This window comes from Phyllostomus hastatus, unplaced genomic scaffold (assembly GCF_019186645.2).
Source record: "Phyllostomus hastatus isolate PE091 unplaced genomic scaffold, TTU_PhHast_1.1 phas_contig_495, whole genome shotgun sequence".
NCBI lineage: Eukaryota > Metazoa > Chordata > Mammalia > Chiroptera > Phyllostomidae > Phyllostomus > Phyllostomus hastatus.
Window position 1 is genome coordinate 9,290,938 of NW_025333895.1, and position 23,449 is coordinate 9,314,386.

The 23,449-nt window shown below is 68.5% G+C and overlaps 3 protein-coding genes across 4 annotated transcripts in view; 1 reads left to right on the forward strand and 2 right to left on the reverse strand.

Annotated features, from left to right (window-relative positions):
- The first annotated feature begins 3,476 nt into the window (after nt 1-3,476).
- Nucleotides 3,477-10,589, forward strand: SLC2A6 (solute carrier family 2 member 6). The gene is made up of 10 exons (XM_045846078.1): nt 3,477-3,647; nt 4,197-4,359; nt 5,347-5,553; nt 6,177-6,276; nt 6,884-7,095; nt 7,473-7,625; nt 8,145-8,253; nt 8,588-8,773; nt 8,929-9,074; nt 9,853-10,589. Exons 1-10 carry the CDS (start codon nt 3,556-3,558, stop codon nt 10,006-10,008), a joined length of 1,524 nt encoding a protein of 507 aa, XP_045702034.1. The 5' UTR covers nt 3,477-3,555; the 3' UTR covers nt 10,009-10,589.
- Nucleotides 10,590-11,721: 1,132 nt separating this feature from the next.
- Nucleotides 11,722-20,654, reverse strand: CACFD1 (calcium channel flower domain containing 1). The gene is made up of 5 exons (XM_045846092.1): nt 20,468-20,654; nt 17,296-17,368; nt 16,074-16,199; nt 13,164-13,271; nt 11,722-12,644 (listed from the first exon to the last, which is right to left on the reverse strand). Exons 1-5 carry the CDS (start codon nt 20,586-20,588, stop codon nt 12,554-12,556), a joined length of 519 nt encoding a protein of 172 aa, XP_045702048.1. The 5' UTR covers nt 20,589-20,654; the 3' UTR covers nt 11,722-12,553.
- Nucleotides 20,655-20,741: 87 nt separating this feature from the next.
- ADAMTS13 (ADAM metallopeptidase with thrombospondin type 1 motif 13) overlaps nt 20,742-23,449 on the reverse strand; it is a 29,533-nt gene continuing 26,825 nt past the window's right edge. For both annotated transcript variants that reach the window (XM_045846056.1, XM_045846055.1), the window contains 2 exons: nt 22,061-22,245; nt 20,742-21,407 (listed from right to left, as the gene is read on the reverse strand). In XM_045846056.1, coding sequence (XP_045702012.1) covers nt 21,237-21,407; nt 22,061-22,245 — 356 coding nt within the window. In that variant the 3' untranslated portion in view covers nt 20,742-21,236. The remainder of the gene's footprint in view (nt 21,408-22,060; nt 22,246-23,449) is intronic.

Here is a 23,449-nt window from a genome sequence, read left to right on the forward strand (position 1 = left end):
TGCAGCCGCACCAGTTCCCGGGGCGCGGAGGGGCCACCGCAGGCTGCTCTGCAGCGACCTCCGTCCCACTGCGGGGGGAGCGCCCTCAAGGCTGCCCTCTGCCCACACGGCAGCCGACGGGTGGGCGCAGGCGCCGGCGAGCTCACAGATGAGAAAAGCAGGTGCCCCCGAACACCCCAGGGGTGGTCACCGGGGTGCAGATCTGTCCGCGGGCTCCTCCCCGTCCCAGGGCCCAGTGTGGGCCGGGTCCTTCTTTAAGCCCCACTGCCCGGGACCAGCCAGGGGTGGAGGGGAGCCAGGAGCCGGGTGGTCCTCGCGCAGCCCCTCCCCCACCGGCAGCTCTGCAGGAAGCTTACTTTCCAGCAGAGGGGCTCCCTGGTCCAGGGAGGGGCTCGCCCCACGGCTGCCACAAGCTCCCTGGACCCACTGTCTGAGCGGATGAGCTGAGGGCCCTTCCTTTGAGGAAGCAAGCAGCAAGCGAGGGGCTGGAGCTGCGGGTGGGGCGGTTGGGGGCCCAGCCCCACAAGGGTGTGTCCGGGCGGGGAGGGGAACCTGCTCTCCCAGGCCCGAGGCCCCAGCCAGCCAGGTGTGCCTGCTCCCAGACCAGCACTTCCTGATGCCTCCGCAAGGGACTTCCCGCATGGGGGCCGAAGCAGCGGGGGAGGGGGGCTCTGAGTTCAGGTGGGCAAGGGGCTTCTGACACCCCCGGGTGCCCTGCCCTGCAGACACAGGTGTGGGGGAGAGGAGCGTGTACACATCCCGTCCCCCCAGCAGCCCCGAGTCCAGGAGAGAAGGCTAAGAGAGGCCTGAGGACCACGGATACGACCCTTTAAGGCAGTGGTCCCCAAACTTGCTGGCCCCAGGGGCCGCTTGTTCCGAATACCCGTGGGGGGCGAGGCAGGAGGCGGAGCTCGGGCCAGGGAACTCTAAGCCACTGATGGAGGCCCGAGGCCAGCTGGGGGTGAGGACCCTGCCCTGAGGACACAGTCGCCCTCCGCACACTGCTAATGTCAAGAGCACAAATGTCGCCGTGGCCCTGACGCCTTGACAGAAGATTCCCCAGCAAATCCAGGTCCATCCACAGAGGAACTCAGGGCTACGGACACGGTCAGACCCAGCCACTTCGCTGGGCCGGCCAGCTGCCCGTCACAGGGTGGTGGACACCACGGTGCACCCCTCCGCAGCAGCAGAAGGGGACAGGACCCGGAGAAGCACCTGCAGGCCCCCCGGCCACACCCAGTGAGAGCAGCCAGGCAGCAGGGCGCCCACGTCACGGTCCCGTCCCTGGAATTCTGGGGAGGGTGCACCCAGTGCGCAGTCAGCAAGGTGAGCAGCGGTCTGCCGGGCGAGGGGGGTGGGTGGGGGCGGCCGGAAGAGGACACAAAGGAACCTGCTAGGGGGATGGAATCTTCTGTGTCTTGACGCAGGGCAGGGGTCTGGGGTACACAGCCACCCACACTCACCAACCACATACGCTCACCTCGAGTTCATGGGCTGTGTGTGGGTGACATACAGTTGATCTGTTTACTTATTTTAGGGGGCAGGGAAGGAAGGAGAGAAACATCAATGTGAGGTTGCCTCTCTCATGCCCCCCACTGGGGACCTAGCCTGCAACCCTGGCATGTGCCCTGACTGGGAATTGAACCAGCAACCCTTTGGTCCACAGGCCCCCGCTCAATCCACTGAGCCACAGCAGCCGGGGCCATAACTTGATTTAAAAAGAAGACAAAGGAATTGAGAACAAGCCAGAAACAAGAGTATGATTCCACTGGTGCAAGGTTCCAGCCCAGGAGAACCTAATCCAAAAGACAGACCTCAGAGCGGTGGGGTGCAGGAGGGCGGAGTGGCTGGGGAGGGGTACTCGGACCTTCTGGGGCGATCGCAGCCTCCGGGCCTCCACCAGCGGCCTCAACGTGGGCAGCAGCTGCGGGGGCACACACACAGGGGTGCCCGCTGAGCTGCAGTTAGGGTGTGCAACATCCCAAGTTCAGGCCACGGTCCCCAGGGCTTCGCGACATTGTCAGTGAGTGTCACCGTTGCCTGGGCGTGCAACTGGACCCAAAGCCTCTGTCTGTCACCCCGGCGAGGACGGCGTGCCCACACATGCGAAGCAGACCCTGGGGGCGGGGGCGGGGGGGGGGCAGACAGAAAATGCCGGCAGGCGGCCGAGGCTGTCGGGAGAGAGACGTCTGTCCTCTGGACCGTGTTACTGTGGTTGCACTTTGATGACAGTAAAAGAGAGACTTTCAACAACCTTCAAGAAACACTTTACTATTTTAACAGTGAAAACTTGGAAGTAACCCAAATGTTCAACAACAAAGGGTTGATTTTTTTCAATCGTCACCCAAGGACATTTTTTCATTGCTTTTAGAGAGAGGGAGGGCCACATCTCTGTGAGGAAGAAGCATGGGTCATTGGCTGCCTCTGGACACCCCCAGACCAGGGCTGGGGGGGGAGGCAGCGGGGACCTGGGATGGCACTGGGGACCTTTCCTGACGATCAGGACCCTCTACCTGAGCCGCACCAGCGGGGGACGCCGAGGACCCATTTCCGGGTGTGTGGGGTGTCCCGTCCGCGCAGGATGGGGTGGGAGCCAGCGCACTCTCTGAAAAGTCCAAACACAGAGCTGGAACTTGTCATTGTGGTGTTTTTTGAGGACGGTTTTACAGGGATTTTTCCACTTCTGCTTTCCTTAAGTTTAAATGCTGTGCTGTTACCTGGACGCTTCGCAAGCCCGAGTTATGTCTGCGGCCGGAAAAGACCAGAAACGGGGAGACTACAGTCTGGCCCATGGAGGCAGCCACCCCCTCCTCTGTCTGCCCTCACCCGCCGGCCCTCGCTGTCCTGGGTGCCGCCAGCCTGGTCTCACCGCGTCCCTGGAGGGGAGGGAGGCGCCCGGCGGTGCCCACGGGGCAGGGAGGGAGTCCAGTGCGAGGCGGAGTTCCCCCCCCCCTTCCTTTGTGGGGAGACGGGAGTGCGCTCGCTGTGTGACCTTGGCTTCTCCTCTCTGGCCCTCAGTGTCCTGCAGCCGGCAGGAGCTGAGCTCCAGTGTGTGACCCAGTCTGTGGCCCACGCTGCTCCGGCTCGAACCCCGACACGGACCCGACCGGGACTCGGAGCATTCGGGAGGGCCTCCGCCTCCAGGCCTCGCTCGAATGTCTGCCGCTTCCCTCGGGTGCGGGTTCCCATTCTCAGGGCTGACCCCGGGGCCTCCAGGGGTCACCCAAGGGGAAAAAAGCCAGGCCGCCCCGCCCCAGTGCCACGCCTGCGCCCCGCACCCTGCGCCCGAGTCTACGCCCCGGGAAAGGCCGGCTGCCCGGCGCCCCGTACCCGCGCCCGCGCCCCGGGAAAGCCCGGCTGCGACCTGCCTCCGAGCATCCGCACCGCTCGCGGTCGCCCATTGGCTAGCGCCGACTCTGCAGGGCCGCCCCGCAGCCAATCGCGGCAGCGGGGGCGGAGCTACGGGCAGGGCCGGATGCTCAGAGCCGCCGCAGCCAGACCCTGCCCCGGGCCCTCGGTGGCAGCGCGCAGGTGACAGCGGCGGCGGCGGCGGCCATGCAGGAGCCCCTGCTGGGAGCCGAGGGCCAGGACTATGACACGTTCCCCGAGAACCAGCCCCCGTCGCTGGGGGAGAGGACGCGAGTCGGGTGAGAGTGCTGGGCTTGCGGCTGCGGGCGGGGGCTGCTTTCCGCCTTGGGCCTCCACTGACCACCCGGGAGTGGCCACCGAGGGGCCATCTGGTTCTTTCCTCCTGCCCCGGAGACACTAGTCCTGTTTCAGGAGCTGGGTGTGTGTCGCCCCGCCCCCCACGCCTTCCAGTGCCCGGCCCAGCCCCCCGCTGGCACACACAGGGAGACTGGAGCCCAGAGAGCTAAGGGACTGCCTGAGGTCCCACACAAGCCTGGGTGGGCGGAGCGGTGCCGGGAGCAGCGACCTCTCCGCCTCTTGGGAGAGAAGCCCCCCACCCCGCCTCCGTGTCTCAGCCGCGGCCATCCGTGGGTCATGAGGGCTGTACTCCCACCCTGGGGTTTCCCCAAGGGAGCTGGCCCTCAGCCCTGGGGAGGTGCCACTCTGACGGCCCTGGACCCAGCCCTCTCCAACACCGCCCTCCGAGTCCGCCGCTCAGCACAGGCGGTAGACTGGTGAGGAGGGACTCCAGGACCCCCAATCTCTCTGCCCCCACCCCACTCCCACAGGGCCCCGCAGAACAGGAGGGTCTTCCTGGCCACCTTCGCCGCCGTGCTGGGCAACTTCAGCTTCGGCTACGCCCTGGTCTACACGTCCCCGGTCATCCCGGCCCTGGAGCACTCCCCGGATCCGAACCTGAGCCTGACCAAAGTCCAGGCATCCTGGTTTGGGGTAAGGGCCGTGCTCTGAGTAGGGAGGGGCGGGGTGGGGGTGCGGGCACTCGCTGAGTTCTGTCCCCAGCTAGGGACCCCCATAAACCTCAGCTGTAGGGGTCAGCCCTTCCCCGTGTGCTCCAGGCAGGGGGGCAGGGGCGGGGGGCAGGCAGGAGTGTGGCCCAATGACGGCCCCGGAACAAAAGGAGGAAGTGAAAGCTGATGGAGAAGGTGTGGGAAGGAGCAGGTGGGGAGGCGTCCCTTAAGGTCTCCACCCCGTGGGGCTGAGGGTTCCACAGACACCCACCTGGAGCGGGGCTGTGGCAACGGGGCAGACACGCCCCGGATGATAGGGGTCCGGGACATCGGCTGCCCGAGGGAGCAGCCCCGGCCGGGGCGAGGAGGCCCGGGACAGGCTGGGGGCACGCGGGAAGGAAGAGTGCAGGGCTCGAGAGTCCGAGATTCTGGACCCGAATCTCAGGGGCCTCAGGTCCACAGTTACAACATACGAGCTGAGATACTGCTGACACCCGCGCCAGGGACTGAGCGCCCACTGTGTGCCAGGCGTCGCGCTGGGCACCGGACGTGAGAGCTGGTGGACCCCGGGGCCCACCCTCCGAGGTGGCACCTCCACTCTCCCCCCAAACCAGTGGGAGGGACGGAGGCTCAGACAGACTGAGCCACGTGCCCCGTTCCCTGACTGGGTCCTGCTCACCGTGCTGCACGGGGTACCCGCGTCCCCCCGGATCTTCAAACCCCAGGGGCGTCAGGCCACAGAGTCACCGCCTCCCCAGAGCAGGACTCCCTTTTGTGGCATCCCTAACGAATGGCCGTCCACGTGCTGCTTGTATACCTCTGGAGACGGGAGGCTCACTATCACGCTAGGCCTGAGGCCTGTCTGCAGCCCCGGCCCCCAGAGCCAGCCCAGAGAAGCAGCTGTGTCCGGGCTCTGCGGGGCAGTGGGTGCCGCGTGCCCAGACATGCCCGCCCTGCCCCTCCTCCACAGTCCGTGTTCACGCTGGGCGCCGCGGCCGGCGGCCTCAGCGCCATGCTGCTCAACGACCTGCTGGGCCGGAAGCTGAGCATCATGTTCTCGGCGGTGCCCTCGGTGGCCGGCTACGCGCTGATGGCGGGCGCCCGCGGCCTCTGGATGTTGCTGCTGGGCAGGACGCTGACGGGCTTTGCTGGAGGGCTCACGGCGGCCTGCATCCCGGTAAGGCCAGGACGGTCCACCCCAGGGCCCCGCGCAGCCTCAGGAGTGCGCTGACCGCCGGCAGCCAGGGGCTCCCGGCCTCCCGGCCCCGCCCCCCACCGGTCAGTGGGGGGCGGGGCGGGGAGATGCACTTGCGGAGGAACTTCAGCTCACCCCGACCAGGGAAGCTAATTTTCGGGGCATCTGCCCCCACGCCCCAGCTTCCCCCGCCCTGGGCTCCCCAACTTCCTACCCCGTTTTCTGACCGTCACACGTTGCTCAATTGGAGAAATTCCACGTTGAGCAACCGGGAGGAAAGGGAAGTCCCGGTCCCGCCGCCTCCCTAGTGCCTCGGCCCTGACCCCCACTGTCCGCAAGCCCCGAGGGGGGCTGGGCGAGGCCCGCGGGTGGGGGAGCGGAGACTGCCTCCCAGTCCCCAGCCTCACACTGCCCACCTGACAGTTGGGGAGACTGAGGCCCACAGGAGGTCACGGAGCGAGTTGTGGTCAGGGCAGGAAACCTACCACAAAGCCCCGCCCCCTCCGCTTGCCTCTTCCCAAGGCCACCGGGCCGCCGCCGCCGCTCTGTCGGCCGGGCCCCAGCATTCTGACCGAAGGCCGGGGTGGGGGCGCTGTGTCTTGCAGGTGTACGTGTCTGAGATCGCCCCCCCAGGCGTGCGCGGGGCTCTGGGGGCCACGCCCCAGCTCATGGCGGTGTTTGGCTCGCTGTCTCTGTACGCCCTCGGTAAGACCAGCGCAGCGCAGGCCGGGGGAGGCAGGGTGCCCCGGGCGGGCCTGGTGGGAAGGGAGGAATGGGTGAGTTCCTCTCGCTGGCTGGGAGCGAGAGACCTGGCCCTGGGCGCCACCAGCGGTGCGCCTCCAGGCAGGCGCGTTCCTGCCCCTCGGGTCACAAGGCCCCGCCTGCCGGGCAGTGAGGGCTCCGCCTGGGCCAATGGTCTTCGTGGTCTTCGCACTGTCTTTTGACAGCTGAGTGCTTCCATCAGTTTGGGAGGGAAGCCCACACAGAAAAGGGGTCGGAGTGCAGCTGGTGGAGGCGGGGCCGGGTTTGGTGGTGGAGCCCCAGGGCCTTGCCTGGTCAGGCTACCCCACCAAGACTCTGCCGTGGCCCTTGAGACCCTTCTGGGCCCTGGGCCCTGGGCTCTGGGCTAGGCAATTCCTGTGGCTATTCCTGACTAGAGCACAGAGGCCTGTGGTAATCAGGGTGGACTTCCCATAGGAGGTGGCGCAGGGACTGGCCCTGGAGGGCAGATGAGGTTGCTCAGAGGCCTGGCGGGAGGGGTGTCTGTGTCCAGAAACCCCTGGAGCTCAGCCCCTCCGCCCCCCACCCCCAGGCCTCCTGCTGCCTTGGCGCTGGCTGGCCGTGGCCGGGGAGGGCCCGGTGGTCGTCATGGTCCTGCTGCTCAGCTTCATGCCCAGCTCGCCGCGCTTCCTCCTCTCGCGCGGCCGGGACTCGGAGGCGCTGCAGGCGCTGGCCTGGCTGCGCGGGGCCGACGCCGACATCTGCCGGGAGTTCCAGCAGATCCAGGACAACGTCCAGAGACAGGTGTGGGGCGGGGGGAGTGCCCAGCCCGCCCCCGGTGCTCCCAGCTGTGTGTGACTGTGGCCTCTCCGAGCCTCGCTTTTCCTGGGAAACCGGGACGCCTGTGTCGCCACCTCCAGATGTCACGGCCCGACCCCGAGCTCCGGCCGGCAGGAGCCCGCCTTGGCCCACCACTGCCCCAGGAGCCTAGCGTCCGGGCGGGGTCCCCGAGCCCATCCCCTGGCCCGGGCTGTTTTCCGGAGAGGGAGGGAGTCTCTGCCCCACTCCGTGCAGTCCGGGACAGGGCGGCGCCTGCTGGGGGGTGGGCCCAGCCCCCGCAGCCCCCCGCAGCCCCCCTCAGCCCCCCTCAGCCCCCCTCAGCGGCGGCCTTGTGTCTGCAGAGCAGCCGCATGTCGTGGGCCGAGGCCCGGGACCCCCGCATGTACCGGCCGGTCGCCATCGCCGTGCTCATGCGCTTCCTGCAGCAGCTGACGGGCATCACGCCCGTGCTGGTCTACCTGCAGCCCATCTTCAACAGCACCGCCGTGCTGCTGGTGAGGGCCCCCGCGACGCGCGCAGGGGGCGGGGCGTAGGCACGGGGGCGTACGCAGGGGTGCGGGGGTGGGCGGGGACTGCGGGGCGGGGGCGTGTCTGGGTCAGGCGCCCGTTCCCCAGCAGCAGTGATCCGGGCAGAGCAGGTGTCTCGCCGTCAGACGCACAGGGTCTCGGAGAAAACCAGTGTGCGCGCACGCAGCCTCGGGGGCCGCGGGCCTCAGGCCAGGGCCCCTGCCTCTCGCTGCTCGGAGCCGCTCCCCCCCCAACCCCGAGACCTCAGCTTCCTCCCCTGCAGAGTGGAGATAACGCGCTCGTGGGCTCGCGGCCTGCCCTGGGCTCAGAGGGAGATGCGATCTGGAGACTAGTGACAGCTGTCCCACCAGTGCCGTCAGGCCTAGGCTCCTGGAGGCCGGGGCAGGCGGCCAGGCCAAGTGCCCGTGCTCGGTGGGGGTGGACAACGGGGAGGAGGGCTGGGAGCAGCAGGCCAGGGTCCCTCAGCCCCGGGCTCCCCCCCGCAGCCTCCTGAGGAGGACGCGGCCATCGTAGGGGCCGTGAGGCTCTTGTCGGTGCTCATCGCGGCCCTCACCATGGACCTGGCCGGCCGCAAGGCCCTGCTCTTCGTCTCAGGTGGGTCCCGCCGCCGCCGCCGCCCCCTCCCCCTCCAGGCGGGTGCCACGTGGCTGGGAGCTCCGGGGGTCCCCGGGTCTGACCTGCCCCCCGGCACCCGGCACAGGCCCGGCGCGCAGGCCGCCCGGGAAGGTGTGCTGGGGCTCCTGGGGGGGAGCGGCGCTGACGTGACCCGGGGAGGGGGTGGGGGACGCAGCGGGAGCCTGCGCCCTGCGCGAGTGGCCTGTCGGCCGCCCAGGCGAGGACCGGGCCACACGGGGCACGGGGCACTGAAGGGCTTGAGGAGCAGCTGGCTCACAGGGCCGCGGCCCGAGGGCCGCCCGTCTGTCCACAGGCTCCGTCATGTTCTGCGCCAACCTGACGCTGGGGCTGTACGTGCACCTGGGCCCCAAGGCACCGACCCCGAACATCACCGTGGGCCTCGAGAGCGCACCCCTGGGGGACACGGAGCAGCCGCTGGCCGCGCCCACCAGCCCCCTCACCCTGGTGCCCCTGCTGGCCACCATGCTCTTCATCATGGGTACGGGGCCAGGCTCGCCACCGGGCGGGCGGGCGGGCAGTGGGGGGCTGTCAGGTGGGTGAGCCGTGGAGGGCGTGGCTGTGGCGGGGCGGGCCCTGCCACCCTGGGCGGCCGGGGAGGGCTCTCTCAGCGGCCCCGTGTCCCGCCCTGCGCAGGCTACGCCATGGGCTGGGGGCCCATCACCTGGCTGCTGATGTCGGAGATCCTGCCTCTGCGGGCCCGCGGCGCCGCCTCGGGGCTCTGCGTGCTGGTCAGCTGGCTCACGGCCTTCGCCCTCACTAAGTCCTTCCTGCTGGCGGTGGTGAGTGCCGGGGGCCGTGCTGCTCTTCCCCCTCCCGCCCTCCCAGAGGCTGGTGCACGCCCTCCACACGGAGGCACGCGCAGCTCAGGCTCGCTGGTGACAGCGAGCCGGGGAACGGTTCTGAGAAGTCAGCTGACCTCCCAGGCTGGGAAGTCACGCCCACTGGCACAGCCGCCCTCCAGGGCAGCTGGGCCTCCTGTCTGGATGGGCAGGTTGGGTCTCAGCCCACACGGGGTGCCCTGCACAACTCCCAGAGAGCCCCCCCCAGGCTGAACCCCACCTCTGGGCCCTAAGCCCAGTAGCCAATGGATCTCTGAGCCCTGGGTCCCAGTTTGCGGGCAGGAGACTCGGACAGGCGGCTAAGGCTGTGCATGCCCAGGGCCGGGCAGGGCTGGGCCCAGCGGGCTGGGTGACGGGGTGTACACAGCCCCTGGAGAGGGGTGCAGATGGGCAGGGAGGGGCGGGCAAGGCTGCCTGAGCTGAGGCTGCGGCCGGGGCCCAGCCAGGGCAGGCTCTGAGTGGAGCCCACTGGGCGGGGAGGCAACCCTAGGCCAGAGGAGGGCTGGGTGCAGACTTCCAGGGCCTCGAGGGCCACCGAGCCCTCTGTCTCCTGCTGGAGGCAGCAGGGAGCCCCAGGCCCTGAGCAGAGGACGGAGCACGGGGCACCCCCAAGGCTGGCGACGGCCAGCAGGGCTGAGGAAGCCTCTGTGGGGGTGGGAGGGCCCACGGCCCCATGTGACCACCCACCGCCTCTCCCCCCCCCCCCCCCCGCCCCCAGAACGCCTTCGGCCTTCAGGTGCCTTTCTACTTCTTCGCCGCCATCTGCCTGGTGAACCTGGTGTTCACCGGCTGCTGCGTGCCCGAGACCAAGGGCCGGTCGCTGGAGCAGATTGAGGCCTTCTTCCGCACCGGGAGGAGGTCCTTCCTGCGCTAGGCCAGGCCCTGCCCGGAGGGGCCAAACTGCGGCGGCCAGGCCTCCGAGTCAGCCACTGACCTGCACCCGGAGCCCCGGAGGTGGCAGCGACCTGCCCTCGGCCAGACCACGCCCCCCACCACGAGCTCCCTGGTGCAGGACGGCAGCAGCTCCGTCCGGCTGGGCCCCACCGCGGGCGGCCCGAGGTGCCGTTCACACGGCAGCCGAGACCCGCGGACGGACGTGGTGGCCTGCACCGCAGGGGAGCGCCGGGCCCGGACTGTGGGCAAGGCCACGCTGGCCGCCCTGCCCGGCCGGGGGGCCGTGATGAGGACAGAGACTGGGCCAGGGAGTGCGGGGGCGGCGTCCCATCACCCCGCTCCGACCCCTGAGCCACCCCTGAGCGCTGGGCATCGGGGAGAAGGCAGAAATCCACCTCGAGGACTCGCAGAGGCCATGGGCGAGGCGCCGAACTGACCGACACACACTCCTGCCCCAGCCCGGCATTGGGGGGCGGGCTCCCTAGCGCTCCCGCCTGCAGACCGTGTGCCCTATTTATGGAAATAAACTGGAGTTCTGGGGGGGGAGCCCCTGCGAACCAGGCTAGAGCCACGTTGCCAGCGGAGGCCGCCAGGCCTGCTGCCCCGACCCGTCCCCAGTGGGGCAGACAGGCGCTGCCCGACAGCCCCGCCCCTCCCGCAGGGGGACCTCGGGCTGCCCGTGTGGGTGGGCGCCTCCCCCCATGCACTGGAGGCAGAGCACGTGCCAGCGTATAAACTGCCCCTGGGCTTTATTGCTCAAGAGTCAAGGTCAACACAGAGCAAACGGGGACAGGGACCAGGGAGTCCAGACTGGGGGAGGCGGGAGTGGCCCGTCCCCTCGGCCACCGGGACAGTGTTCCTTGCAAGGCAGGACTGCCGCTGAGAGGCAGGGTCGGCCACTGCGGGACGGGCCCGTCAGACGGACCGGGCACCTCGGGCGAGCGGCCCGCCCAGCACCCGCCCCACGCCCTCACGGGGCAAGGAGTGGGCCCTTCTGTCCCACACACCCAGCCCCGCCCCTGCAGCGGGGACACTGGTCAGCAAGTCCCCTGGGGCGGGGGCAGGAAGGCCAGCAGGGGTGGCCCTGAGCCTGCGTCCTGGGCAAGCACGAGCCGAGAGGGCAGGAGGCCCTGCCCCCGGGAGGTAGACAGGTCCTGGTCACAGCACACGCGGGAGGAGACACACACGCCACGCACACACGGCCCTCGGCCCCAGCCCCAGAGGACCCCCCAGGACACGTGTCCTGCCGCCCTGGCCGCACCACAGGGCCCTGAGCTCGGCCCAGGCAACTCCCCGGGTGGCTGCTGCTGACCGGGGCCCACTCCCCAGGGCAGCGCCCGAGGACCGCAGCCTCCAGTGGGGACCAAAGGCCCGTCAGGGAAGCCGTGCCTCGGGTGCGCCCTGGGACTGAGCCCCACCCTGGGGCCCTGCGCCCTGGGGGTGGGGGCAGCAGGTGTCGGGCCCATTTCTGCCAGGCACTGCCAGCCTCAGCTGGGCCCTGTCAGACGTGCCCACCGGCCGAGGGCCAGCCTGGCGGTCAGAGCGGCCAGCGGGCTGAGGCCAGGGGGCAGAAAGGAAGGACAGGTGTGGACGGAGCCTGGGGGAGATGAAGGCGCAGGCCCCAAGGGGGCCGCCCCGGCCCGTACCAGCTCTGCACACTCCCTGCCCTGGCCCCGGCCACCCTCCCCCCCTCCCCCCCACCACCAGCGTGGCGCCTGGGGCGGTGCGGACAGCAGTCTGCCCCGCTGTCCGGAGGCTGGGGCGGGCCTGCAGCCAGCAGGAGCACCCGCGGTGGGTCAAGCTCCCTGCTCCTAACAGGGCTGGGGCGCTGCCTTAGCGCCGGGGCGGGGGTGTGGGGTGCAGGGGCTGGCCCTCACCAGTGTCCCAAAGCGGGAGAGGACGCCCCCACCCGGTGCTCCGGCCGCTGCCAGGGATGCTGGTCCAGGGGCTGCAGGAGCCTCGTGGGAGCGCCGGGGGCGCCCACAGAGCACAGCACACGGCACACAGTCCTCAGGACCCTGCTGCCCTGACGGCAGGGGCCCGAGGAGGGCCGAGGTGGCTTGGCCTGGAGGAGGTGCGCTCTGGCTGAGGCCCCGAGTCGCCGGGGAAGCCCCTCCCGGGCTTTCGGCAGGGCCCCGAACCCCGCCCACTGCGGAAGTCTGGGGGCGCGCCGGAGGTCTGTCCCCAGCCACGCCGGGCGGCCAGGGTCCAGGAGGCTGCCGGTGCAGAGCTGCTGCCCGCCGCGCTCTGCCTCGAGTCCTGCGGCCCAGGTCGCCTGTGGCTCACGCTGCCCATCTCCTCACTGCTGGCCAAGGCCCTCGGTGCCCTCGCCCCGGCGCCTCGGGGCCAGCTCGGGGCCGAGACAGAGACAGGCCGGCGGGAGGGGTCCAGGCTGGGGGCGGGCAGAGAAGCTGGTGGCTCCAGGCAAAAGGTCCTCTTCCAGGCCGCCCTCAGGTCCTGCCGCAGGCCCAGCCCCAAGCGCGCTCACACAGAACCCCGGGGCGGGCCCAGAGCCGCCTCACGCGTCACAGCTCCCCCTCCAGGGTCTCTGCCAGCTTCTCCTCGTCCACCTGCTGCTTCTGCTGCTGGATCCGGGCATAGGAGATGGCGTCGCCCCTGGGGGGAGAGTGGGTGGACGTCACCACGGGGACCGGCCCCAGGCACACAGCCCTCCCAGCCCTGGGGACCGGCCAGTGGCCCTGCCATGACAGCCGGCAGAGCCTCCGGGCCCCTGGTGTCCCCAGAAAGCTGCTGCTAGGGCGGTACGATGCACCCCATCACCTCTGGTGGCAGCACGGGCTGCCGGGGGTAGGGCTCTGCAAGGGAGGGCAGCAGCTGACTGCAGCATGGGCCGGGGCCCGGGGTGGGGGTGGGGGGTGGGGGCACTCCCACGCCACGTCTGCCACCCCGGGCACAGGCTGTGACGAGGCTGAGCCACCTGGAGGCCCCGAGGATCCCCCTGCTCTCACTCCCCAGAGCTGAGCACCCTCAGGAGGCTGGCTGATCACTGACAACCTCTGTGCCTCAGTTTCCACAGCTGGACCCAGGGACCCCCTCAGACCTTCCTCCCTGGGAGGCTCAGGGGCGGGAGGACAGACCCCTCCCGAGGGGGGGGGCCTGGGACGGCAGACGCACTTTTTGCCCAGGGCGGAGAGCCCGTACAGCACGCCGGTGGCGAAGGCGATGGCGTTGCCCAGCAGCGTGGTCAGGGTCAGGCTGATGATGATGGGGACGATGGCCATCCTGGGGGAGAAGCAGGGGTCAAAGGGCACGCCCTCCCCGAGGCCACCCCCACCCCACTCCCAGGCCCCCTTCCCAGACCGCCGGGCGCAGGAAGGGGCCCCAGGATCAGCGGGGACCGTCACGGCCGGGCTTCCCGAGTCCTCCGACACCCAGGAACCTGGCTGCCGACCTCGGCGCACTTTCCAGGGAGACGCCCGAGCACTTCCATGGGTCTGTGTCCAAAAAAGGCTGGACAGCACGAGGCGCTCAGCCCCCGCCACGAGCAGGCAGGCCGGGGACCCTCTGCAGCTGTGGGGGCGGGGGAGTCCCTGTGCTTCTGGAGGCCCAGGCTCCGCCCTGTGGGGCTGGGGCGGGACCTGGGGGGGTGGGGCTCTAGCAGTGGCCCCGAGGGGCTCCCTGAAGCCAGCCCTGGCTCAGCGAGGACGGTCCCGAGGATCACAGCGCAGAAGGCACCGTCTCCTCGCAGGGGTTGTGGCCGGAACGGCTCAGTGCCTGCCCTCGGCAGGTCCCCACTGCGACGTGGCGCCACCTGGCGGCACGTGTCTGCTCGGGCACAAGTGTTCTCGGCTGACCCTGGGTCCCGGGATTTCCAGTGGCAGCACCTGACGCGAACCAAACCAGGAAACCACCAGAAGACGTCCGGCGACTGGAGGACCGCACCGCGGCCGGTCACTTCCGGGAGGAAGCTGCCCAGCCCCCCACGCACACACGCCCACCCGCGCCTCCCCCGCCCCCACACGCCCTGCAGAGGGGAGATAAGACCGCAGGCTGCGCTGGGGCGGAGAGTGGGACCTGAGCAGCCGAATCCTACCCGGATCTCCAATCTGGCTGAACCGCAACCCTTGAACAGCACAGGTTTGGACGGTGCGCGTCCACACGCGTGGATTTTTTCCAGTAAACACGATTTTAATCAGTTTCTTAGCTTTCTTTTTGTTAGAATGCAGTCTATACTGCCGATAACGTACAGAACGCGTCCTAATCGACAGTTTGTGTTATCAATAAAGCTTCCTTCCGGCCAACAGCGCGCTGCCAGCAGGTCAGTTTGGGGGGTCAGAGCTAACCTGGGCTTTGACCTTGGGGGTCGGCGCCCCGAACCCTGTGCTCTTCGAGGGCCAACCGCGGCTGCAGACGCCGCACCGGGGGAGGACCGCAGGGGAAACCTGCCCGAGCGAAACCAGAGGCCGGCACCGGCCAGAGAAAGACCCGCAGTGACCCCGGCGGAGGCCAAGAAGCCTCCCACCCAGAGACACAGGACTAGGGGAGGCGCGGAGACGCCAGCAGGCAGAAAGCAGCCCGGGCCATTTTCAGGAAAGAAAGCGCGACCAGCGGACCCCCTCGCCTCTCGGAGAACAGGCGGAAACGCGGAACGCTGCGGAGCGCTGGGCAGGGCGCAGCCAGGCCCACCGGAGTCTGAGCGGTGGCAGCCGGGGACCCAGCGCCGTGCACCACACGCCGCCCTGAGACGTCGTCGGCAGGAGCACAGGGGCTTTGGCGGGCACGTCCGGCCCGCGGGACGGGGACCACAGCTCAGAGTCAGAAGAGCGTGCCCAGCTGAGGACGTATCCCTCCCACTGAAAGCGATCGTGTGACGCGGTTGTGGCGACACTAAAGTCGTTTCTACGTGATACTGAGTGGAGATAAAGCAGGGAGCAAATTTGCTCATGATGGCAGAAACCGCGTGAGCAGCAGGCTCAGCGGAGCTCCCGCAGACACAGCGGAAGGACGCGCGGACACGTGAGCAGGGGCGGGGCTTCGGGCGGCAGTTTTCCATCTTCCAAATTAGCATTGTTTTTCGTGTTTTCTTTTTTAACAGGGGTTAAAGGACATGTCAAAGGGCACGAGGATATGAGTTTTACTGATTTCTGACAGAGAGAGAGGGAGAGACAGAAACATTGACATGAGACAGAAACACTGGTTGGGCGCCTGCCGTACGCGCCCGCCCAGGGGTCGAACCCACGACCTTTTGGTATACAGGACGACGCTCCAACCCACTGAGCCAGCCAGCCAGGGCGTTCCACATTATTTTTAATGGAGATATGCTACTGCTGGGCTTTTAAAAAGACACTGAAAAACAAAGACCAGGGCAAGGGACACAAAGACGCACAGCGGGTCATCTTCGTGGCTCAGAACGGGGCCCACCTCCCTGCTCTGCCCTGACGGCGGGGGGCCTTGGAAGGGGAAGGAGCCTGAACCGCAAGACCCTTCTCTCCGCCCCTAGGGACGCCCCGACGAAGACGGCGACCAGCCCAGCCCCTACTGCCTGCAGAAGCCACCCAGAGCCTCCCGGGCGCTGCTCCAGGTGCCCCTGAGCGTCAGACGCACGCTGACGCTACTGCACCTGGCGACGCAGACGTGGCGTGCCGCGCCATTGGACAAAGGCCGCGAGGGGCGGAGCGCGGGGGTAGGCGGGCTCTCTGCCCTGCAGCCCGCTCTCCCCTTCCCGCCAGGGCGTGGGGTTGCCGCACTCTGGGAGGCTGCGCGGACGCTGCGCGCACGCGGGTGCACGTGGACGCACCGGACGTGCTGGGTGGTGCGGCTGAGGGGCGGGAACCCGGGCGCCTCTCCTTTCTCCGGGCCGCACGCGACACCGTGAGGCCGTGCCACTCCGGTCTGAGCCGCGTGACAGAGCGGCGGGTCCTAACTTCTAGCGGCTACCAGGTGCGCTCGAAGGTGCGCCGGGGGACCCTCGACCAAGAGGGCCCGGTGCAGCCGCCCCCCGCCCCCTGCCCCAGTGCAGCCGCCCCTCAGGGCCCGAGCAGGCAGGACCTGGGAGCCCTGCGGGCCCGCCCCGCAGCCGCTCACCCGCAGTAGAAGACGGCCTTCTGCCAGGAGCGCAGCCGGTCCACCTTCGCGGCCACCGTGTTGGCGAACTCGACGAACGAGCAGCAGAAGGGCGCCTCGCAGAGCAGCAGGACGAAGGCGTTGGTGCTGCGGGGTAAGCGAGAGGGGCGGCTCTGCGGCTGCGGTCAGCAGCGCCCCCAGCAGCCGGGGCAGCCGTGCCCGGGGCGCGGGGACCAGACAGTGGGTGCAGGCCGGCCTGCCGGCAGACGGGCAACAGGGGGGCTGACACAGCCCCACCCTCGGAAGCCCACGCCTGGGAGCAGCTCAGGGAGCCCTCGGTGCAGCCGGTGTCCAGGCAGGGGACGGCCGAGCTCCGGCAGGTCTGCGTGAGCCCCCAGCCCCCCACGGCTGGGTCTCTCTCCGTCACAGGCCCCGAGCCCTGCCGTCTGCCTGCAGGCCCAGGGCAGAGCACCCTGGGTACCTCATTTGACTGAAGCACGGGCTCAGGGCACCCCGAAAGCCCACCCACGCCTCCCAGAGCAGGAACTCCCAGCACAACTATCAAGGCCCTCGGCCCGACCCCTGGCCAGCCGCCCAACTTGGCCATCACTGGGCTTGGCCAACTCTGTCCACCCGCAGGCCTGGAGCCTCTCCCTTGCCGGTCCAGGTCCCTGCTGCCTCCAGGGGCAAGCCCCCAGGACTCGCCCTGAGGGCGGGACCACAGCCCTCCTCCGCTGCGCCCCCCCAGACCAGGCCTGCGGGGTGCCAGCCGCAGCTGACAGACCAGTTCTCAACCCCCCTTCCCTTCCGACGGGCCCCAGTGACCCTGGCGGGACATGGGCAAGGGTGCCCCCCAGGGCCTCCTAAAGTCTGTCCCTGCACCAACTCCGACCTGCTCCAGGGGGCTGCCCCCGGTGCCGACCCCCAAGCTGGGTTCTCCGGATCCCAGCGCCTGATGGCAACCCCCTCAGGAACCGCCCTCCTCACTCGGTCCTCCGCTGGCCCTGCAGCCTCGGGCACTCCCCAGGGCTCGGCCCAGGGCAGCACGCTTGCTGCTGGCTCTGCAGACCCTGGGCGGGTGTCCACAGCCTGGGCCCTGCCCCCGGTAAAGGCCTCAGCGGGCGTCCCCGGCCCTGGGCCTCACGGGAATTGGGAAAGCCGGGCACGGAGGGCGTGAAGGGGGCGGAGAGCGGCGCGGTGGCTAGAAGGAGCCCGCCGGCAGGCTGGGCCCAGGCCTACTCACATCATCCACACGCCGGCCGCGATGTTCAGAGGGTGGATGGTGACGCAGCTGAAGAGGCCGGAGATGGCGCAGGCTTGAAAGCAAGAGACACGGGCAGGAGTCAGCAGGGAGGAAGGGCCAGTCTCCCCCAGGGCCACCAGAGTCGCCCCTGACACCCCGCGCTCGGCTCTTCTCGAGACTCCCGCAGTCTCCTCTCTGCCCCCCGAGACCAGTGGGGCCAACACGGCCCCCAGGGTCACAGACGAGGTCACAGGCTCAGAGAGGGGGCCGCTCACCCCGGTGCCGCAGCCAGAGCATGGCCGGCTCGGAGCTTGGCCGGAGGCTGCGGGGGCATCGGCCGCCCCGTTCCAGGGCCCTCTGAGCCCCGCCGGAACCAGTCCCCGCCACACGGGGCAGTCCCGCTGCAGGACAGAAAGCCTGTCCGGGGCGGGTGGCCCCGTCCCAGGGCCGGCCACACGTGGAGTCCTCTGACTCAGCAGGCGGGGCTTTTGGTCGGGACGAGGGCTGCTCCCCTCAGAGCAGAGGCCGGGCCCAGCAGCCCCGGCTCTGACCGCCCCGCAGCCCAGCAGCCTCGGCTGGGAGGCTCTCTTCCCCCCTCAGGCCTCCCTCCTGCACGCCGGCCAGGCCCCTGCCCGGCCCACCCAGCCCGCCCGGCCCTGAGACAGCCGGGGTCCCTTTGGGGAGGGGCGTACCCCCTTCTGCCCCGAGAGTGGCTTCTCTGAGGTCCCAAATGGGGGGCTTTGCCCACCCCTCCCAGCTGCACCCGAGGGGCAGGGTCTGCCCCACTCTCCCCCCTCAGCTACCCACAGCCCACAGCTCGGCCTCACCGAGAGTGCCAGGGGCCGGCCCGGGAGGCGGCCCTTGGCCACCAGGTCATTAAACTTGCAGGGCTCCTGTGCACCTGAGCCCCCGCGTGCATGACCTGGAATCCTGCTTTCCCGTGTAACCCTATGCAGTCAGCCAGCGGGGGGGTGGGGGGGGTGGGGGCAGGGCCAGGTGAAGGGAGCCCGGCTGCACCGGGACTCCCCTTGTGTCCCTGGGACCCGCCAACACGACGGTGCACGTCCTGCCTGCCAACAAGGTGGCGCCGGTCCTGGGCCCGTCTCACGTGCATTCGGGTGGCCAGGCACCCAGGGCCACAGATGCCGGAGCCAGCGAGACAGCCCACTCTGCCTGTCTGCAGCACCAGCGCACCTGACGGTGGCCAGCACTGACCCTACCCCACTGTCCTCCCAACGGCCAGCCTTGGGGAGGACCAGGTTCCAGCCCAGCCAGACACACAAGGGCCGGAGTGCGTCCGCTCAAAGTGGGTGGCACCCATGGGGGACTATGAGGTGCCCCATGCCGCCCCCCCCAACGGTCAGGGCCCCTGGGAAGCGCCTCCCCGAAACCCCAGTCTGCTTCTCGCTCTGCCCCGTCCCAGACGGCAGCTGACCCCTGAATGACACAGGGGTCAGGATTGACACCAGCGCAATGGAAAATCTGAGTGTAACTTCTGATCCCCAAAAACTTTCCGGTCATCCCTCCGTGGGGCTGGCTCCAGGCCCCCGCAGACCCCAGACCCCACAGATCTCAGGCCCCTGACCAACAACGCCATGCATGGCACAGTGGCCCTCCTCGCCCACGCACTCCTGGCCTCAGGCCGGAGACATGGCCTCCAGCCGGCAGTTGGCCGGTTGGCTCTGCAGGTGCAAACCCCGGGGGCACCCAGGGCCTCCTGTGTCTGTGCTGAGAAACACCCACGAGTGAGTGGGCCCTCGCAGCTCAGACCTGCTGTTCCATAGGCAGCCCCACCCCCCACACCTGCAGGGGAAACTTGTGGCAGGCTGGGGGCTGGGGCTTCCCCTGCAGCCCCCACACCCTGAGCTCCTGGGGTGACCCCGGGCCCTGCTCTGAGAAGCACAGGAGTGGACGGGATGCCTGGGTGAGCCGGGGGCGGGCAGGATGCAGGCCTCCAGCCCAGCGACGACGGTCCCCTCCTCTCACAGGGACAGGAACGCCATCACTCCCTCCCCCGCCCTCTGCCCCCAGTCTGACCGGCCAGGGACATGGCCAGTCATACCTGAGAAGGTCCTGCCGGGGGCCTGACCTCAGGCCCCCAGTCTCTCCTACAAAGTCAAAACCGTGCTCAAGGGCAGTGCAGGGAGTGGGCACCTCCGGGGGTTGGGGGGAGGGCCTGTCCCACCGCCGCCTCTGGAGAAGGTCAGCGCGGCCCCAGCCCTGCGCCCCGTGCCCCGACCTTCCTCCTTCCACCCACCTGGGAGGGGGACCCCGAATACGGCTTCCTGCCTGCCCCACCCTGCCCTGCCCTGCCGCCGGAGCCCAGCCCTCCAGGCCAGGCGGGCCCTGCTCACACCCTGCGGGCTTCCTGCCAGTGCCCTTTCCAAGGCCCGCGGCGGTGCCCTCGGCCACTCCCGCGGTTGACAGCGCCGAGGGCAGCAGATCACTCAGACTTGCTTGCCGTGGGAAGACCTGCCACGCGATCTCTGTTTTACTTCTGTAGCGGAATGCCTTCCAGTGCACCGCTCCTGTGGGGGCTTGCGCTACAGCGGCCCCGACTTCCCCGACACCGGAGGCAGGGCAAGGCACGGGCAGGGCTGGGGGCAGGAGCAGAGGTGAGACGTGGCCGCGGCAGAGTGGACAGCGGAGGACACGCACTGCCGCCTCCCTCAACGCAGCACGGGGCCCGGGCTTGGGAGTCCCCTCGCGGCACCTGGCCCGCAGGACACGCTGCCCCACGAACAAACAGAGGTGACGGCGGCTGCCGCCCCAGCCCCGCCAAGTCAACAGGTGCCTCTGCCTCGGGGCCAGGCAGGGCCGGGCCTCGCCAGCGGCCTCCGCCAACCCCGGAAAGCCCTGGAGCTGGGGCCGCGCTGCCTGCCCCGGGCTCCGGGAGGCGCGGAGGGACAGAGCCGGGACCCCGCCGAGCCCAGCGCTCCCCGTGGGAGCTCAGGTTCCCTCTTGGATTGTCCCCAGAGCTGCCAGCCAGCCCGGCCCGGAAACCCGGGAGCCTCGGCCGCGGGACGGTAACCATAGCAACCGTCCCGGCGCCGCCGCCGCGTCGCGCGCGGGACCCACGGGACCCACGGACCCCGGCGCCCAGGCCGGCTCCGCGGGGGCGCGCGTGCGCAGGGGACTGCCGGGCCGCCCCTCGCCCCGGCCGGGTACTCACACACGGCCCCCAGCACCCCCGACAGACGACACAGCCAGCGGTACCACCACGTCATGCCCTCCTCCTCCGCGGGCGGCGCGGAGCCGACGGAGGCCGAGGCCGCCCCGCCCGAGCCGCTCATGGCGCCGCAGACCCGCGCAGCCCACCGCCCTCACAAAGGGCTCCGGAGCCGGCCGCGTCGGCCGGCGCGCAGCCTTGTGGGAGAGGCGGCCGCTCTTTTGCATAGGGGCGGGGTCTTTCCTAATAATTAGCATATGGGGCGGGCCCTGTTTATTGACATAGAGGGCGGGGCTCGCTAGGCGGCGAGGATTTGCGCCCGGAGGGCTCGTCCTTATTAGCACAGGGGGCTGGTTTTGGCGGCGCGGGGCGCCCGCCCAATGGGATTAGCATAGGGGCGGGACTTCGCAGAGAATTAATCCCTGCACCGGCGTCAGCGCGCAATCGTGACTCCACGCTCCACTGACCAGCCATGCTGAGCAGTGAGTGGGTCTTCAAGCCCGCTTTGGACTCGTTACGTGGGGAAAACGCCAGTCAGACCGCACGTTCTGTTTATTGATACCCAAAGGGCTTTCCCGAGAGTCCCCCCTCCCACCCACTAACGTTTTGCGCGTCGGAGAAGGTGGTAAAGGCGATAGGATTGGATGGAATTCAAACGGGAAAGCACTCCGGAGCTGTCCAGGTGCTCGTAAATGCCTGGCTCTCTCGGCTCCCTTCCAGAACGGGAAGGAGGCCCCCCACGGCCGACTGAGGGGTGTGCTTGGAGAGGAAGCTAGGGTTGCTGCGCTCTAGACTGGAGTGTCCAGTACTGGCCCCGCAGGCTGGCCTGTGTCTCCAGGAAGTCCTGGCTAAACTCCATCTCAGCCTGGCTGCCCTCTGACTCCCAGTAGAGCGCTTGCTGCCCGCGGAACGTCGTCGTTTTCAGACTGTAGATGTCCCGGATCTGGGAGGAAAGAGGCAGCCCCGAAGGGCCAGCCACCAATGAGAATTAGCTAGCATTCATGAAGCCCTCAGTGGACAAGGAATCCCACACTCACGGTCCCATTTACTCTCTCGCACCAGCCCTATCAGGAAGACAGTCTTCCTCCCCAGGAAACTGAGGCTCAGAGAACTCTCACCACTTCCCCAAGGACACACCGCTGGGGTGCCAGAGCTGGGACTTGAGCCGGGGTCTGTCTGATTCCAGAAGCCAGGCTGCCTCCTCCTCCAGAGGGGCTGATACTTTGCATAGGACGATTCTCCCAGAACACACGCAACCTCACGGGGGAGGGGCTGGCTCCCTCTTCTGGCCAACTTTTATCAGGCTCTAAAACTAGGTACGCTCCAGTCCTGGGCTACCCCAGGGCTGTCTGCGCCAGAGGAGGTCTTTTCTGTTTCCCTTTTGTGGGAAGTTCAGTAAACGTGCTGGTGAGTAAGTGGAGGAAGTGAATCTGTGGGGGTTTTTTTCTCCCATTCTTTCCCTGATTTTGAGGTTTTCGGTCTCAAGTCAAGTCAAAGGTTTTTCTAGCCCAGCCCCCCAGCGCCTGTCCTCAGGGACGGCTCTCCAGAATGACCAAAGGTCAGCCCGTTCCTGCCGTCCTGTCATGGCAGCCTCACCAAGATGTAGCCGGCCCCAGACCCTGCAGTTCCAGCGCCCGCGTCGGTGGCCAGGGCGTGGATGGCGATGCGGGCCCACGGAGCCACGTCGATGAAGATGCGGCAGCCCCCCACAGGCCTCCTATCTGGACTCATCGGTGGGCTCACAATTTCACCCCAGGGTCCAAAGAGCTGCGTGTCGCATTCTGCAGGGGGGAGCAGGTATATGGACTGGGTGTGGGCACTGGGGCCCCCGAAAGACCACTAACTACGACCAGAGGCCGGGGCAGCTCACAGCTGGGGGATGGGGGCAGTCAGGGCCAGGACGCCCAAGCAGAAGCCTCCACTGACTCTCACCTCTGCCACCTCCCACCGTGGGACCCTGGGCAAAGGCTTTACACCCTCTGAGCTTCAGCTCCTTCCTCTTTAAAGTGAAGGTCACAGTAGCAGGCACCGGGTAGGGGAGTTTGTAGGAGGACTCAGCCAAGTCACAGGTGCGAAAGAGCTTATCAGCGCTGAGCCTGGCACAAGGATGGACTCCAACCCGTCGGAGCCCCTCCCACCTGCACCTCCTGGGCTGCCCCTGAGGCAGGCACCTGCGTGCAGGTGGCTGGGTGGTGAGGAGCCACGAGACGGCAGGCAGGCGGCCCCAGACCACGTGGTGCCTGTGCAGCATCAGACCTCCACGGAGGGAGAAGCCCCCTAGTGTCCCACTGCTCACGTGAGGCCTGGGGCGGGGGGACCCAGAAACCTCTGGAGCTGCCTGGGGAAGCCATCTTCAGCGGGCTTGGGCTGTTGGGAGAGGGCGAGCAGGGGGCCCTGGGGTGCCGTCCTCTGCACGAGGTGTGCATGTGTACACATGTGCAAGCATGCACACGCCCTGCTCTGCATGGGGGATGAGACGAGAGGACTGTGGCCCTGGCTGGTGTGGCTCAGTGGATTGAGTGCCGGCCTGTGAACCAAAGGCTTGCTGGTTTGATTCCCAGTTGGGGCAGATGCCTGGGTTGTGGGTCAGGTCCCTAGCAGGGGGCGTGCAAGAGACAACTGATTGATGCTTCTTTCTACCTCCCTTCTCCTCTCTCTAAAAATAAATAAATAATTTAATAACAAAAAAGAGGACTGTGCACGGGAACAGGGCTGGGGGACAGCATCTCACGGAAGGATCTAAAAAGGTCTTGAAGGACATGAGCGCCCGGGCATGGGGCCGCAGTGGCCTGAGGGATGGGGGGGGGATGTGGCTGGAGTGCCCCCCCATCCTGCTGCAGGGCCCCAGAAGGCGGGGACACGTCACACCCTGAGACCCCATGCTGACACTGCATGCAGACTGACCCTGGCCGCTGAGGGGCGGGAATGGGGGTGTCCAGGAAGGTCCCACCTCCTCCTCCTCCTGGGTCAGCCCCGCTCCCTGTC

Excerpts from the sequence above, each read along its gene's own strand:
- SLC2A6 (XM_045846078.1), top strand. The coding sequence starts at position 3,556 with ATGCAGGAGCCCCTGCTGGGAGCCGAGGGCCAGGACTATGACACGTTC. Across the intron at positions 4,360-5,346 it reads TCCAGGCATCCTGGTTTGGG|TCCGTGTTCACGCTGGGCGC; the intron begins GTAAGGGCCGTG and ends CCTCCTCCACAG. Across the intron at positions 8,774-8,928 it reads CACCATGCTCTTCATCATGG|GCTACGCCATGGGCTGGGGG; the intron begins GTACGGGGCCAG and ends CGCCCTGCGCAG.
- CACFD1 (XM_045846092.1), bottom strand. The coding sequence starts at position 20,588 with ATGAGCGGCTCGGGCGGGGCGGCCTCGGCCTCCGTCGGCTCCGCGCCG. Across the intron at positions 17,369-20,467 it reads GGGGGTGCTGGGGGCCGTGT|CCTGCGCCATCTCCGGCCTC; the intron begins GTGAGTACCCGG and ends CTTGCTTTCAAG. Across the intron at positions 13,272-16,073 it reads AAGGCCGTCTTCTACTGCGG|GATGGCCATCGTCCCCATCA; the intron begins GTGAGCGGCTGC and ends CTTCTCCCCCAG.